The 17,613-nt window shown below is 42.2% G+C and overlaps 1 protein-coding gene across 4 annotated transcripts in view; it reads left to right on the top strand.

Annotated features, from left to right (window-relative positions):
* The first annotated feature begins 6,302 nt into the window (after nucleotides 1-6,302).
* Nucleotides 6,303-17,613, top strand: part of FAP (fibroblast activation protein alpha) — a 50,340-nt gene continuing 39,029 nt past the window's right edge. Inside the window, exons 1-7 of one of the 4 annotated variants that reach the window (XM_077936728.1) lie at nucleotides 6,303-6,428; nucleotides 9,684-9,768; nucleotides 13,201-13,269; nucleotides 15,291-15,386; nucleotides 16,563-16,657; nucleotides 16,735-16,809; nucleotides 17,356-17,408. In XM_077936728.1, coding sequence (XP_077792854.1) covers nucleotides 6,303-6,428; nucleotides 9,684-9,768; nucleotides 13,201-13,269; nucleotides 15,291-15,386; nucleotides 16,563-16,657; nucleotides 16,735-16,809; nucleotides 17,356-17,408 — 599 coding nt within the window. Of the gene's footprint in view, nucleotides 6,429-9,038; nucleotides 9,380-9,683; nucleotides 9,769-13,200; nucleotides 13,270-15,290; nucleotides 15,387-16,562; nucleotides 16,658-16,734; nucleotides 16,810-17,355; nucleotides 17,409-17,613 lie in introns of those variants that run through there. The other 3 variants (XM_028747165.2, XM_077936731.1, XM_028747173.2) reach the window with 3 other exon arrangements.

The raw sequence follows: 17,613 nt of genomic DNA, 5'->3' as shown, positions 1-17,613 counted from the left end.
AGTTCCTGTGCAATTCATCAATAAAAGCACATTTCCTAAATTGATTTGTGATCAAACTTTTAACAAAAGAGGCAAAGTCTGCTGATGTTTTTCTGAATCTAGTGCCTTGTTTATGTTACAAATATATATGTATTTCAGCTACAAAATGTTTTGCACTTTAGTACCGGGCAGCTTGTTGCTCAATGTTTCTGTTAAATAAAAATAAAATAAAAATTGGCCATTGGTGACTTTCTGTTCTCTCTTTTTTAAACTGTTTTTGACTGCAATCCTAATCCCATTTAACAGGTAATAAACCCCCATTTAACTCACCGGGACTTATTTCTGAGTAGTCACCTATAGGATTGCACTTGTTGGTTTATTGACATAAATCAGGCATGGGGAATCTGGCTATGCTGCTGTTTGCTGAATCTACTACTCCCATCAGCCCTATATAGCATGGCCAGTGGCATGGCATGATGGGAGTTGTAGTTCAGAAACAGCTGGCGGATCAGAGGTTCTCCACACCTGCTCTAAATGTAAAAGGTTGTATTCTCAGAAGGAAAAAGAGTATGGATTTATAAATTAGGAAGCCTGGGGCACAGGTGAGTGGCATTCTTGGGGAAATTGTATATTTATAACATCTTGGATAAAAGAGAAAGTATTGTTAAACAGGTTCTTAATATTACCATAAAGAAGCAAAGTGAAAGGGCAAGTATCTTAGCACTTGTATGTATGTGGATTGTATTCACTGTGTGATGCATCTACACTAGCTGTTTAATTTGGAGTGGGCATCATTCATTCCATTAAAAAAAAAAGTTCAGATTTTTATAGAGAATTCAGATTACATTGTATCTTCTGGTATTTTTCATGTTGCTTTCTGGGATAGGATTTTTGTCTTAAAGCACAATTTTATTGCGAACCTACCCAGTGTAGATTTGCAAAGAATTATTGGGGCTTTTAAGGCCACTGTCACTTTAATTAGTGGTATAATTGTCATGTCATTAGTCAGTTCCTACACCAAAAAGGACCCCGATTTGCATAAGATACGCATATGGTAAAAATGTAAAGGTAAAGGACCCCTAGCAGTTGTGAACTACTCTGGGGTTGCGGCGCTCATCTCACTTTACAGGCCGAGGGAGCCGACGCTTGTCCGTAGACAGTTTTTCCGAGTCATGTGGCCAGCATGACTAAGCCGCTTCTGGCACAACGGAACACCGAAACCAGAGCAGCGCACGGAAATGCTGTTTTTTACCTTCCCGCCGGAGTGGTACCTATTTATCTACTTGTACTTTTTTTGGCGTGCTTTCAAACTGCTAGGTTGGCAGGAGCTGGGACTGAGCAACAGGAGCTCACTCCGTTGCGTGGATTCGAACCGCCGACCTTCTGATCGGCAAGCCCAAGAGGCTCAGTGGTTTAGACCACAGAGCCACCCGCGTCCTATGTATATGGTAATGTACATTAATAGATGCAACTGCACGTTGCAATTTAAATAGAAATACATTGCCATGGGGGGGGATACTTTGGCCACCTCATGAGAAGAGAAGACTCCCTGGAAAAGACCCTGATGTTGGGAAAGATGGAGGGCACAAGGAGAAGGGGACGAGATTGCTGGACAGTGTTCTCGAAGCTACCAGCATGAGTTTAACCAAACTGGGAGTCAGTGGAAGACAGTGGAAGACCTGGCATGCTCTGGTCCATGGAGTCACGAAGAGTCGGACACGACTAAACGACTAAACCAACAACAAGAGGGGAAAACACCAAGTGGCTTGGATGGATGCTCAGTCTGCTGGCAGGGTGCTGCTCCAGGCTCCTCTATATTTTTATGCTTCCTTTTCTTTCATTCTTTCTTTTTCAACAAAAATAACAAACAACAGACAACCACAAACAAAGAAAATTATACACAACAACAATATCAAATCCATAAAATGGGATTCTCCTGTGACTTCCCTCCTCTTGTTCCTTAAATTCCCTTTTCAACTGCATGTCATTTCTACTCCAAATTGGGTTTTTTGCCTCAAATTTCCTATATTCTGAAATTACACGTGTTCTTAAAATCCTGTTTAAATGTATTAACCTGTTTACAATACTTTTGCAAATACATAATAAACATTTACCATGCTTTTTAAAAATTTCTTATCATCTTGGTTCCTTATCTTTAAACCAGACTTGTCCAGAGCAACCCACGAACAGAGGACACCTTCAGATAGAGGGGAGAACAGGACTGTCCTCTGCAAAGGAGGACGGCCAATCTTAATTCCATCCATTCGTTGCTACTAACTTAAGTCCTTCTTATGCAATTGGCTCTCCTTTGGATTCGGGCCTACCTCTGTAATGCAAGGCAGAGCTGCTATTTTTAAAATATATTTTAAAGAGGCAAGACAACTGGGGGGGGGGCTGGTTCACCAACAGGCCTGTGAGAAGCCTCCCTGCCAAAAAACAAACAAACTCAGAGAACCTACCTGCTTTGCTCAGTATGGTGGTGAAGGAAAGGAGGTCGTCTTCTCTTCCAAGGCGTTCCTGTGAGCAGATGTTGGATAAAGTTGCTCCTCAGTTGCAGGAGGTAAGGGAAAATGGCAATCTTGCACCGAGGTAGACTTCTAGTTTAACTCGTGCACAGTTTGGGTGGCAATTTTACACGTGGACTCAAGTCTCTGCTACTTTTAAGACTCTTAAAATGCTTGCAGATCCAATAGCATGGCAAGTTGTCGTTGCTGTTGAATTTGCTTGCAACTGCTCTGTTTTGCATTAAGGTGGTCCCTGGTTCAAATCTCGTCTCAGCCAGAGATATCTCTTTAATTAGCTAGATTCTCTTCCCCAGCCACCCAGCCACAATACTGTGAAAATAACATTGGCCTACTATGTTGTACACGGGCACAGAGAACTCTCTGTACTCTTTAAGACCAGGGGTCAGCAACCTTTCTCAGCCGTGGGCCAGTCCAGCGTCTCTCAGACTATGTGGTGGGCTGGACTATATTTTGTCGGGGGGGGGGGGGATGAATGAATTCCTATGCCCCACAAATAACCCAGAGATGCATTTTAAATAAAAGGACACATTCTACTCGTGTAAAACCAACAGGCAGGCCCCACAAATAACCCAGAGATGCATTTTAAATAAAAGGACACATTCTACGCATGTAAAAACACACTGATTCCCGAACCGTCCGCGGGCCAGATTGAGAAGGCAATTGGGCCGCATCCGGCCCATGGGCCTTAGGTTGCCTACCCCTGCTTAAGACCCTTGCTTGCATACCTGCCTTGGGACTAAAATAAATCCTGCTACTGGCTTGTGTTTAAAGCCTTACCAAGAAGCAGTGTAAAACCCTCATGCATAACCGATAACCTGTGGGAAGCCTGAAGGCAGGAATTAAGACCCATTTGGTGACGTGCTTTGCAGAGTTCCTGTAGGGATTACTAAGCTAACATTTATGAAGTACTTTTGAACGCCTGAAATGAGTTATATAAATCCTACATAGATACTGAACCAGCTCCTTCCTTGTGCAAGGATTTATTTCTAAACGAGGGGATATAATTTGCCTAACTTGGGCATTTAGCTGGGTAATGGAATGAGTTTTAATTCAATTGATCAATTTAGGTTGCAATTCTTATCTAGATGCAAGACCCACTGAATTCAACGGGACTTCATTCAGTGTAGACACTATTAGGGCTGAAACTGTAAATCGGCAGGTATTTTCATGTTAATCAACAAAAGTCCCAATATTTCCCTCCGTAACTTTATTATTTATAATAATTAAATCTCTTTACTCCCCTATACCCGCAGGTATCAGGGCAGTTCACAATGTATGAGCAGTTGTTCACAACATATGTATGCACATGTCACAGTATAATGCCATTTTAAATGGGGACCGTGTATCTTGTGTAAGAGTAGTTTCGTTTGTTTTTTAAATGCTGCTTATTAAAATAATAGAAAGTAATTTAGAATTTACTTTTCAATTGAATAGAAATTTAAGCAAAATAGTAAAAAAAAAAATAGTGATTTTAACACACACAAAAAGCCTGTTTAATTAGAAATGTGTTTTCAATCAAAATTACTGTTTTTTAATTGAGGAATCAACTAAACATTTAGCGTTCTGACAGTCATTCTGTCAGTGCCATAATTTCTGCTTGCCAGATGGAATAGAACATCTCTCCCCCTCCCCACACCCTGTTCTGGAGGGGTTCTCTCAACTACTCTGAGCCATTTGGGCGGTGGGGGGGGGGGACCCCAATGCGTTAGCAGAATTCTTTATGTGACTTTCCACTAGTGGGACTCATTAATTGAATCTGCCCCCAAGGGTAGGACTCAAATGCAGTCAGACTCGGAGAAGACTGACTGACATTAATAAGAGCCTATTTGTTTCAACAGGTGTACTCTTGAGTAGGATGTATTTATTTGCCGCCCATTATTGAGGCAACACCTTAGGCAGGAAACGGTACATGCGAAACTGTATATGCACGTAATTTCAATTTGGCCTTTCCTTTTTATGGCGTAAGTGAAATGAAACGCGTAACACCGGAACAGACTTTTGTCAACGTGTGTTGGTTGCAAAAGCACCCTTTCGGAAGGTGCTTGCAGCTGCGCCAAGTGGCCACTGGAGCCCGCTGTAGTGCTTACCAAGTGCTGTGCAGACTCTCCGCTCATCCGCTCTCTCCAACCATATCCAGCAAGGAGAGAGGAACCTGGGAACAGTAGAGGGATATTTCAAAGAAATCAGTAGGCTTCAGTACTGGTTCCTGATCCTGCTGTGGTGGTAACATGTACCTCTTTCTACCCCCTGTAGGGAATAGCCTGTCATTGAAATTCTACTCAATATTGATCCAGAGTTGATTCCGACGTATAGTTAGCAGAGTAAACACGTTGCAGGACTCCTGAAAAATAGACCAGAGGGAGTTGTATTTCATCCAGCAGAGCTTTACTGCTACTGAAGGCAAATGAGCATAATGGTCACAAATCCAATACAGTCAGGATTGGCATTGTCCATAAGAAATCCAGTTGCAGCAGACTTAAACTTACAATAACTTATAATTAAGTCTAAACCTTAACACTAAGCATACTATGTACAGAACACCACACCAGAAGGAAAAGAGAGAGAAAAGACAAAGTGAAACCCAGGCTCCTTCTGGCCTCTTATTATAGCATGACCTTGACAGAAGAGATAAGAGAACCAGTTTAAGCCAGCTGTACTCAGCTTCTCTGAAGGAATAACCCAAAGATCATGAACCCCCCTGCTTGCTTGTTTCTTTCACAAAGAGAAGCTTCCAGAACCCTCTTGAATTAAGTAGAATAGGAAAGAGCTCTACACATTGGATCAATACGTTTTGTACCAAGAATTGCAAACTGACATAGCCAGAATTCAGTGGTATCTCCAGGCAGGCCTGGGAATGTTTCCTGTCCAAAAAACCCTAGATAGCTGCTACCAATCAGTGTGGACAATTCTCAGCTAGGTGGACCAGTGACCTAACTCAGTATAAGGCAACTTCCTGTGCTTTCTAACCATGATGCTACAAAATTCATACAGCACGGCTCCATCTCTGCTAGCGGGGGGATGGCGGCAGTTCCCTTACCCCAAGTTATTTGAAGGGTTTGTTTATGTTGGCTTTAGACTTCCTTTCATTCCAAAACATTCCGACTTAACAATGGAAACTTCTAACCAATGAAATGAACACAAACCACAATATGTTAAATTCCCCCAAGGATCTAGGCACCACACTTTTAACTATTGTTTACCACCATCCGGTTCTTCTAAGACTCAGGCTTTCCATACTGAACTTGTAAATCTACAGAAACCGCTAGTCCATCCAGCTCAGGTGTGAGGAACATTTGGCCCCCCAGATGTTGCTGAATTACAACTCCCACAATCCCTGGCCAAGGCTCATGCTTTCTGGGGCATTTTATTCGATCAATTGGTTAATTAAATCTGCAGAAATTTTCAAAAGAGAAAAGAATAGTTCTAAAGAAAAACCTAAATGTTTTTAGATTATGCGTCTTTGTCAGAGCAGCGACCTTCTTACAAGAGTCATTCTCCAGTCACTCTCACCCCAATGACTTTTTTAAGATAGCATTTTGCCAGCCACTATTTTTTATACGTACTTGTATTGCCAATAATTGCCTGTTTGATTCAGGCATCTTTGTAATCAACTAATTCTTTTACAATAGATTAATCTCAGCCATAATCACAACTACAATTTTATACCCACTTACCTGGGAGTAAATCTCATTGGACTCCATAGGACTTAACTTCTGTGTAGACATGTGTAAGTTAATGCTTTAAACACTACAGCCTTAAATTTTTTTAACCCTCATTTGGTTTAGTGGGTTTTCTTCAATGGACGAGCAATATCTTGGTATTAATGCTTCCATCCAGCAGCACACAGGCCATTGCTGGTTTTTTGAAGCAATCGCTCCTCACCTAGAAAAGAGGATGAAGAAGCAGAAAGCCAAGACAATGGAGGTGAGCATGCTTTTTATTGACCACTTGAGCAAATCACACCACAGCAAGTTTCCTCCCCATCACTTTTTTCCCTTGGCAAGGCTGTGGTTCCTTTGATTGCCACAGGGAGGCAGAAATTCAACAAGCTGAACTTTATCAGTGTATTTCTGCACTGGCGTGAAATTCTACGTGTTGAATCTCTGCCTTGCAGCTCTTAAAGGCATAGGAGGCTCTTCAGCAGAAAAGAAAAAGTGATGAGCCCCATTGATCTCACGTCATACAATTCATTGAAGGCTTTCTGCCAAGATCTCCCCAAACACAGAAGCTGTCATGGAAGAAAATTGTCTGGGCCATTCATTGTTCAAATATAAAGTGTATCCTTTAGACCAGCTTCTATCTCCAGCATCTGCTGGAGAAGATCTTGTGTTTGCTGACTGTTAGTGGGCTTGGTGGCCAGGTGTAAGGTAGCTCTTTCCTCCTGCTGCTATTTCACATGAAAAGTGCAACAAGGAGAAAACGGTTCCGGTGAAAAGGCACTTGGCTCATACTCAACCTCACAAAGCTCTCCCAGTTTCTTAGCTCTGGTGTGCTTTCAGCGAAAGCTGCAAGCTGGGTGTGACAATCTTGCTAACATTTGAATGCTCTGATCCACTTCCAATCTGAGGTCACCAGCTGAGAATGTTATTAAATGCTGTTTGGCAGACCTAACTAGAAAAGGTTGGGGCTTAAGTTTCTGTGTTTAGTATGTTGAAGGGAAGACTAGAAATCTAGAAAGGAGGGGGACACAGTCTTTGATACACAAACAATATCAGTGTTATTAACTAAGGTACCAACAGTGGAATCCTACTTAGCATGTTTCTTCAGAAGTAAATTCCACTGAATGCAATCTTCTTTCAGCTTAGTATGCTTAGGATTGCAGCATGAAGGATAGCTGGCACTTTATAGTGAAGAACGAGTTCAACTTATTTTGCCGCTTTTATCAAAATTTATACCCTTACAACACTATTTGGAATCCTCTCCCGAATTCCTACGAAAATACCTTCTGGAAGATTCCTCAAGCTTAATATCATATGAGGTGGCCAAATTTTGCACTTTAGTAATCAGGAAGCGTAAATCGCTTCTGTTGAATGGCACACTGCGAAGTTCCCTTGTGTAATCCTTTTTTTTCTGATGTTGTTGTTGATTTCTTTTTGTTTGATCTTGTGGTGTTTAGTGTTACTGGCCTTTGCCGCAATAAAACTTGAAACTTGAAGGATAGCTGGCACAACTCCCCAGTACATCTTGGCCTTTTGCACAAAGCAATAAGCACAATTTCTCCATCAGCACAGTCCTGTGCATTCTAAGAGGCAATGTGCCCCTTAATTTTTCTCCTGCTCCCTTTATACATTAAATACCATGCATGTTTTATGTAGAAGTGCTGAATGCAGCTTACGCCAAAATAAATGCGTGCAGGTATGCTTGTGTGCATAGGATTGCAGGTTAAAGGTTGAAACTAGGGATGGGAGAGAGAGTCAATTCAGTTCACATTTAAAGGCAAGCCTACCAAATTTGCACTTTCTGAAATGGCACATGAGCACACTTCCCATGACTTTTCTGTTGCAGTTCTTCAGTCAAGCAATGTGTACACAAACACAAATACTAGAGTAAAATGTACATGTGTATGTATCAGTGAAAATGACACACACAGATACTTGCTGGCAGACGTAGCATGGGGGAGGGGCTGCTGGGCAATGGCCCTGGGCACATTTTTCTGGGATGATCCCAACCTTGCAAAGCAGCTTGGAGCAGGTGTCGCTCTGGTGGTGGCAAGAACTGGGCTGGCGCAGCGGGCTCCGTTCACCCTCCACTTCCCATGCCCGGTTGCCCCGGGCACCAGCAAACCACGCTACGCCACTGCTTTTGGGGGTTTGACAGGAGTTATAGTTCAGCAACATTTGGAAAACAGAATATGAGAGGACCGGACATGTTCAAATAACTTTCCTGCAAAAGTATTGGAACGAATGCTCAGTAAATGGGCTGCCTGCAAGAGCCCTATCTTCACCCTTAAAGAGTCACTCCTAACAGCTGCTTTCTTCCTTTTTATAAGGAAAGCTTTGTGCCAGCAAATCGAGAAGAACGCCTGTTTAATAGCTTGTCTGGAAGAGGCAAATTGTTTCAGTTTCCTTTGAAAAACCCCAGTGCTAATCAAAGAGCTGTTTGGGGTCTTTGATGAGGACATAGGAGGCTGCCTAATGGCAGGTCATATTATTTCTCCATCCAGTCCAGTATGGTCTGCTCAGGCTGACAGTGGCTCTCCTGGGGTCTTGGGCAGAAATTTTTCACCTTGTGTGATTACCTGCTATCTTTTAATTGGAGGTGCTGGAAGTTGACCTCCTTGCATGCAAAGCATGGGCCCTACTAAAGAGCTGCAGTAATTTCCCTAAGGTATAAATTAGTTTTTTTTTGTGTGTGTGTGTACACACATAACCCCCCAACTATATTTACATATGTAGATCCACAGATTCTCCACTTCTTCCTTAATTTGTTGCTGTATTATGAGTGCACCATCTTGCTTTTGAAAACGTTTCCTGCTTCAAGTATTGCCAAAACGCACTGTAAATACTTCTCAGGGTGAAACAGCACATCTCCAATCTGCTGTTGAGTCACAGGACCCACAAACTCTTCATGTAAGCATCGTTAAGTTGTGGTTTACATGAACGGCACTGATACAGCCAAAGGCCCGCTGCAGCCACCCACAGTTCACTTCAGGGCTGAGAACGCCCTCAAAAATCTGTTTCCTATTTTATGGAAAAACCTCTGAAATTTGGCATGGATTTTGAAAGCACATAAAGAAAACTGTCTGAGGCTTGGCCTCCGTTTGAGAAAGCTGACGCTGCTTTTGCAAACTGCTCTCAGAGATCCAGTGACCGGCATCCAGAAGAGGGAAGGAGAACTAAAAAATCTTCCTTAAGAGAACAAGCAGGAGAATGAAGGTCTGTAAAAAATAATAAAGTGATACATAAATAGGTCTGGATTTTGGAGGGCTTTGAAAACTTTTTGTTCTGTTGCTCGGCTGTGAGAAAATATCAGAGGCAGAAGGCACGCTCTCAATAGGAAAAAGAAACTGAAAAAGCATATGGCTCGAGACATACTTGAAGGAGACTTCAGCTGTTGGCATACAATATGCTGCTGAAATTCTATAGTTTTGCTTTGGGAGGAGGGGAATGGACTCTAACAAAAGTCTTGAGAACTGTCATTTAGGGAAGACTTGAATTGTAACTGATTTCTATTCTACAGATCCAGCTGAAAATCTTAGTTGGAGTGATCTCATGTCTTTTCCTGTCTTTGTTCATTATGTGTGCTGTATTAATTCCTCCGAAAGGTAAGAATTTTCATTCCTGGAAAATACAAAATCCTATGTCCATAAACGTGTCTGCAGGCAGAATTATTTTCGGCAGGACTTAACATGCATGTAACTTTGAGTAAGTTTGCACCCTAGCTTTTCTTTCTTTCTTTTTAAGCTACAGCTAACTAGTTTAACAATTGGGAAAAAATCCATCTGCTGTCTTCTTGCCAGCACTACTGTGGGTTACCTAAGGTATAGGGATTTGGGGCTGCCATTATCTATACCCTGGAAAAATACAGGTGCCTGCATGTGTCGATGCAAGGAATTTTTCAAGTGAAAAGTCTAGTTGCATTGCCATTGGTGCGCATCACTAGTAATACATTTTGACAAGGCTACAAACAGTGTTTGGAACGGCCATCTACCTGTTAGCATGCATTTCCGAACTCATGACATTTATGGCTTGTTTTCCTCCTATCCGTTGCTTTGGATCGGGTTACTGATAATCCTGGGTACATACAGTGTGCAAGCACTTGAGTCTGATAGGGTTTCCTTATGGGATCTGGCATCTTCCTGTATGTACACGTGAAGTCAGGCCTATCCAACAGTCACTCAGAGATTCAACATTAGTCATGCTCAGCTTATACCCGCCGAAATGAATGCTCCTAAGTCAACTGATCTTAACTAATGAGTGACAGATACCACCCCATGACTGTTGTAACAGAAAGCCTCTCAAAAATAGAAAAGGAAAAGCTCATCCTACTCATTTATTTTTTTAAAAGAAAAGAATCAATGTTTCTTTCATCAGGATAAAATGATGGGAATGTGTATCAGTTATTTTTGTTGCTGTGCATATTGTGCAGGGAGGGGAGTCCATCCTCCGTTAGTTCTATGTTTATATAAAACAGAAAATATCCTCTATTAATTCTGTGTGTGGTAGAAAACCAATTATTCAACAAACCTTAAATGCTACCTTCAACAGCTTTACCAAAAGGCCCCTTAAGCTACTATGGATGACAGCAGAGCTGAGAGATACTTAGCCTGAACTTTTGACAGGCAAAGCATATGAAAAACAGGGCAGATATTAATGAATTTTATTGCTGATGGGAGGCTAACATTTTACAGCGTATAAAACGTTCATAGCTAGTAATCTTGGCAGCCATTTATTTCTACTAGCAGTACATAGCTTTTGGCACTTGGGTGCATATTTTTAGGGCTCACCTTATGTCAGTGATTGTGAGTTGTTTCAAACTGCTTTTAATATTAGATTTTAACATAACCAGCCTGAGACCTTAGGATGATCGGGAGGTGAGGTAATTAATAATGATAATATGATTAATATTTTATCTCTGTAATCAGCTGGGACTTAATTAGACTGGCCTTCATCTGCGCTTAGCCCCAGTAACCTTGTATTCGGAACAGATAACACAAGAGACAAGACTGCCTTGAGCACATACAAAATGGCTTTTCCTTCACAATGAAGAGCTATTCCTGCATAATATATCTAAGGACTGGGAATAAGAGATTCCAGGACAAGAAGTTCCAGCTTAAGCTTAGGGGCAACTTCTGTCTTTAGACAGCTTCTGTCTTTAGGCCCTTTTTCTCAGCCAAGTGGACCCTTTGCCTCAGGCCTCAAAGCTGGACCATTGTGAAGTCAAAGTCAAAGTTTATTTGTTGTCGCGACCATCCTGGTCAATTCAAGCGACCATTGTGAACATTTCTGGTGCTGACTTCCCTCAGCAAACAGAATGTTCATGAACATTCCATGATACCACAACAGTTCATCCAGTGTGTAGGCAGGTACTAGAGCAGGAATGGGGAATCTCAGGCCCCCGGGGGTGGGGGCTGAATGTGGGCCTCCAAACCTCTTCACCAGGCTCTTCATCAGACCACTCCCCTCACCTGGCACCTCAAGTGCTTTTGTCTTGCTGGGACGTGTCATTGAACTGCGATAATGTTTCTTTCTTGCCAGGATGAGCAAAAGAGAGAAGTGTCTGTAGAAATCTCTGACTGCTGTGAGGAACACCTGTTGCTTCACCTGCTCTACCCTCTCTTCCCACTCCACCGCTAGCAGGTGGTTCTCAGAAGGTTGACCATAAGGGAGTGTGGTCTTCAGGTTGAAAAAGATTCCTCACCCCTGTATGCAATGATCCGCTACAGCCACCACCATGTCCTTCAGTACATTGCAATGTAGATTATATCACAAATATGCTGTCCGTCCTGAAGAAAAATATGAGCCCTGCAAGAGTCAGATGAAGACCATGTAGCCCTCCAGATGTTGATAGGCTCCAGCTGCCATCAGCCCCAGCCAGAATGAGCAATGGTGAAGACAGATGGGAGTTTTAGCTCAACAACATCTGGAGGGTCACAGGCTCCCCAGCCCTGAGCTACATAAATAGGTGACAAATGTCCTGTGAATAGACCTTATAACTACGAATCATGTAAGTTCCTAATACTGTGGAGTAACTTTTAGGTATTCTGGTAGAATTGCTGACAGTAGCATTTAAGATCCCCACTGCCCTCGCACCCAAACAGCATTGTCAAATATCCTTTATACCAGAAATACTATTAATAGCAGGTGTTTTATGTTAATTCTATGCTCACAATAGACATTTTTAAAAGGTTTTTTTTCCTGGAATGTGTGTGGCGAGTCATAAGATTCCTTTCACTTTATGCTGATTAAAATGACACCCTTGTGTTTTAATGAATTGTAGTGTAAGCTTTTTATCCTTGGCTTTTTTGAAGCTCTCAATTAGAAACTGCCATCTGATGGGAGACGAGCTTCTTCTTCTTTCATGTACATTTATTTTGAAAGATTATTGCTAACTCAGTATTTGCTATGATAGTGATTATTTGTGTGCCTAGACTGGCCTTTGGGTTTATTTATCTTGACAGCTTTCTTCTGCATTCGCGCTGGCGAGGAACAGTGTCAACAGTAGAAGTGACATGTGTGTTCTAGAGTAACTAATAGTTACATAGAAGAAGAAGAAAAACAAGCATTATCTTTCCTTTTCCTTTTTAAATATTGATCTGTTAAAGTAAACGTGGTGAAATGTTTCATCAGGAGTCTGAATATATGACCTTGAGGGAAGTCCCTAAGTGAGGGAGTTATGGAGGAGCGAGTATCACCAGATACAATGACCAGATATGTTTCTCCTCTGAGCACCTACTGAAATGGTGGTCATCTCAAATCTCCTTATTTACTACTGCAGCGTCACAAAGTTTTTGAAAATAGATTTGAACACATAGCTACAGAAAACAAGATATTTGTTTCTGAGAAATTGCTTGCTCAGAAACAACTTAAGGCTTGTGGTAGGTATTGTTCTCACTAGGCCAGGTTAAAAACAGACACATTTTGCAAAGATGTGCTAGCTTTTTGTTTAGCTGACTTAGAGGACAGACTGAGCTCAGCCGTTCTGCTAGCAGAAGCCAGTGCAAAGACTCCTGCTAATGCAACAATGCTTTCCCCAGGACCCGCCCAAGACATTTTGGCAACTGAGGCGAACGACAAAATGCCCCCTGCCCAACAGGGAACAAGGGGTGAGTGAAGTATACATCAGGAACAAGCAAAGAATAAAGATCTACATCAACAGCAAGCTGGGGGAGGAATCAAATCAATCTTACCCAATGGTTGAAGTAGGAATCAAAGGCCTTTGTGAAGGGGGAGGGAGCGAAGATGCCTGATCTGAATCATTCTGGGTGGGTGCAGAGCCTAGCAGACCCCCTTTCCTCCTTAAGGTGGGAGGAGACTAGCAGCGCCTCTCGTTCTCCAAGAGGCTGCTATAGAGGCGGCATGGGGGGGGGGGGAGCTGCCAAGGGGCAGCAGATTCAGCCTCCAGTTAGTGTGGTGCAGCCATTACTGGCACTGCTCCAGCGGGCAATACATTCCTTGCAGGCTAGATCTGCTGCCCCTGTAGATCCTGCCACCCAAGGCAGTCGCCTCACCTTCCCTCATGGGTGGGCGAGCCCTGCATTCCTTCCGCTGCTCCCCTTACTTACCCCCCCATGCCTCCCAGCCCCAGATCTGCTCTGGACGGTCAGGGGAACCCCCAGAACAACACCCAGGGGGTAGGAGAGGGAAGATCCTTCTGTTGGGCAAACAGAAATGTTTGCGCTGATGGAACGATCTCCTTGGCACTAACCAAAATTCCAGGGATTACTTTCTGATGAATCAATTTAAAACACACACAAACACACAAGTTTGTAAAATCATCTGTGGGTAAATCAAGGACAGAAATGCAACAGGAAACAATTGCAAAGTTAGCATATGAGGCTTGTGCAACTGTGTTTTTCAGCTGTTCTCTTTCTAATCCTTCATAAGTATGTTACAGTAAATGTGTTCCACGTAGGGAAACCAAGATGGAATGGCATGTTGACTCTTTGATCTGAGCCAACAGAGCTTAATGACAATATATTATGATGAATGCCTAAAATTGGTGAATTTCTGCAGTCTGAATTTTATTCCAAAATATTTTTTTGTGAATTTCATTCACTCATTTCATTTCCCCCCCTCCTCTTTTGGGATGTCCCCTTCACTGCCAGCAGTTTCATTTGGGTGGTTGTTCAGTGTCAGCATTTATTGGCGTATGCCTGAAATTTTTGGACATTCACAAAATTAGTCTTGGATAGTTAAAGTCTGCCAAGTTTTGGCCATTCATATGAACATGTTTTAAAAATAAATACAGTTTGAGAATTACAGCTAGGGCTGCCATACATCCGGAATTTCACAGGCGTAGCAAGGAATCATCCGTCAAAAATGACGTCCTGGTGGAATTTTCAAAAAGGGGGGGAAATGTCTGAGTAAACGCATGCATATGGCAGCCTATATAGGAGTGCTGATTTAGGGGTGATTTTCCTATAAAAAAACCAAACAGAGGGAACCTACTTCTTCTTTTTTAGATTTTTCCGAAGAAGCGCAACAACTTTGCCCCACCCCCCAAGAATAAAGCTCAACAACTTTGCCAAAAAAGAAAAGAAAAGGCTCAAAATCTTTTGAGTCCAGATTTTCACTTTTTGAAATATGGCAACCCTATATACACTGAAGAACACAGGAAAGGGACCGGTGATTCTAAAACCTAGAACAGAGAGCTTTATTGAACATAGCCCACCTATGTTCTATATGAATGGAAAATGTTGTTTCATTGTTAATTCATTACATGGACTAGTTCAGCTGTGCTGACTGGGGCTGATGGGCACCAGATTGGAGGAGGCTGGAGTGCACCTGCTTAGTTCACGACATAACAAGTGGAATTGACATGTGGGTGTTCCCAGTTATCAGTCAAAATGAAAACTGGTATTCTTCAGAGACATAGAAAACCAGATTCCTTCTAGTCTGAGGAAGACATCTTTTGTGTGAAATGAAGGGTTACTGCAGTTCACCCAGCCTGGTACTTTTCAGCGTGCTTATAGGCGGAAGGGTATGTGTCATATCATCCTACCAGGTCTACAACCTCCCAAACCCTCAGATTAGTGGCCAATTCAAAGGAATAAAATTCTAGAGACCATTTGTACCTCTTGGCCGTGTTGTTATTAAATATCTCATTCCTGTTCTGTTTTTAAAGTTCGAAACAAAGGAAGCAATCCTAGACCTTTAACATTAAAAGAATATCTGGATGGAGACTTCAGTTACAAAACACTTTCTCCTTACTGGATTTCGGGTAAGGGACGGCATGATTTGTGGTTCAATGAGTATGTGGTGCTGAAACATCATTTTGGATTATTATTTTTAAAAAACATACAAACTACAAAGCTTGTGTCCATTGATGCTTTTGTTTTTGTTTTATGTTTTTTATGGGGGGGGGGTTGTTTTTAAATATTTTAAGCTGCCCTGAGAAATGTAAATGCATTGGAAGTATGGGGTATGTGGTTTCTAAAACGAAAAAGTAAGTGTGGCTAAAATGTTCAAGGAATGGGAAAAGGTGAGGTGTATGGGGTTTCATTCTGCCATGTAGGTGCCTTGGTATTAACTAGTGATTGCAGATTGAGATCAATAGGATTTGCAGAAAATAGGGTGGCAGAAAAAGGGCAGGAAAGAAGGGGGTGGCAGAAAGCATGAAAGAAAAGAGCAGGGCAGAGGGAGAGAGACAGAAAGAGAGAGAGAGGGAGGGAGGTGGCAGAAAGAGAAAGTTTCTGCTGTTTCTGTAAAGCAAGCATAATATAGAACCCAGCAGTATAAATTGTGCATCGTCTAATCTCTGCCCCTATCTCAGGCTGCGCAATGCCAGTGTGGTGTAGTGGTTAAGAGCGGTAGATTCGTAATCTGGGGAACCGGGTTCGATTCCCCGCTCCTCCACATGCAGCTGCTGGGTGACCTTGGGCCAGTCACACTTCTCTGAAGTCTCTTAGCCCCACTCACCCCACAGAGTGTTTGTTGTGGGGGAGGAAGGGAAAGGAGAATGTTAGCCGCTTTGAGACTCCTTCGGGTAGTGATAAAGCGGGATATCAAATCCAAACTCCTCCTCTTCTTCTTCTTCTTCTTCTTCTTCTTCTTCTTCTTCTTCTTCTTCTTCTTCTTATTCTTCGTCTTCGTCTTCGTCTTCTTCTTCATACATTAAAAACACATGACTTCCCCAAAGAATCCTGGGAAATGTAGTTTACCCCCCACATAACTGCAGTCCCCTGCATGCTTAACAAACTACAGTTCCCAGGATTTGAGCTACCTGAGATGGCTCCATCTCCCCCCCACCTCCACAACCTGAATTACAGCATCAAAGTATTGTTATTTTAGATCCATTTCCAACGTCATTTGCTGTAACAGATGCTGTAGTGAGATGACATTTGTAACCAAGCTTATTGTAATCATTCAGGCTATGTTTTTCCTCCTCCCTCCTAAGGAAATGAATATCTCCATCAGTTCTCAGAAGATGATATAATTCTTTACAATGTTGAATATGGGCAGTCACACACACTCCTGTCTAACAGCGTACTTGTACGTATTACTGTAATTTTTAAAATTGATCAAAAGGCCATGCTTTGGTTTCTAATTCATATCTTTAAATCTTTTAGAAAAAAGTCAATGCCACAAACTATATCCTGTCAGCTGACCAGAATTTCATGCTGTTGGAAAGCAACTACTCTAAGGTAAAATGTTTTTCAGCTCAGATTTGTGAGCGGAATCCAGTGCATTTGTTATGTTTGTGTAACTCCCCGTTTTTAGTGAACATTGGTCACGTTGTTAGTGAATGATAGAACTACCCCCCTCCACCCATGTGGTTCCCATGTCCTCCCCAAATCTGCTCCATAGGTTTCGGGGAAATTCGCGCTGGCCATGCGAAATGCGAAAAAAACTTTGCCCATGGGTTGCCTGAGTCTCATGGTGTGTCTCAGGGATGTGCGCTGTAGATGTCAACACACTCTACTTGGCTGAACAACCTGTGTAATTATTGTCCCTTATACTTTCTGGAAGCTAACCCGCTATCACTACCAGGAAACATTTCCAGCAACTTCCACAAGGTGGGCTGTGTTGTGATAACTGGTGCTAGGACAGTGCCATTGTGAAGGTTCGCAGAGCTTTCATAAAGGGAAACTGTCTTCTGTTAAAAAAGTGTTGGGAGGAATACTGTATGTTACTATGTTTTGGCTGTAATAATAACTAATCATGTTATATTTCTGTTGTAACTTTTTCAGCTCTGGAGGTACTCTTATACAGCATCCTATCACATTTATGATCTTGGAAACAGGTAAGACTGAAAAGGTTTTCTTTTATACTGACCCACGAGTCAAACTGTTCCGTGTTTGCTCTTGGTCTTCTATTTGGGCTCCTTTAAGGCATACTTTTTTTCCTCTTAGGAGAACAGTGATGGCCACCAACTTGGGGGGGCTTTAAAAGACAAAATCAGGGAGGATAAGGCTGTCAATGGCTACCAGATACAGTGGCTATACTCT

This window comes from Podarcis muralis, chromosome 1 (genome assembly GCF_964188315.1).
Source record: "Podarcis muralis chromosome 1, rPodMur119.hap1.1, whole genome shotgun sequence".
NCBI classification, from domain to species: domain Eukaryota; kingdom Metazoa; phylum Chordata; class Lepidosauria; order Squamata; family Lacertidae; genus Podarcis; species Podarcis muralis.
Note: the sequence above shows the minus strand (reverse complement) of the source record. Positions and strands in the feature narration are given on the sequence as shown.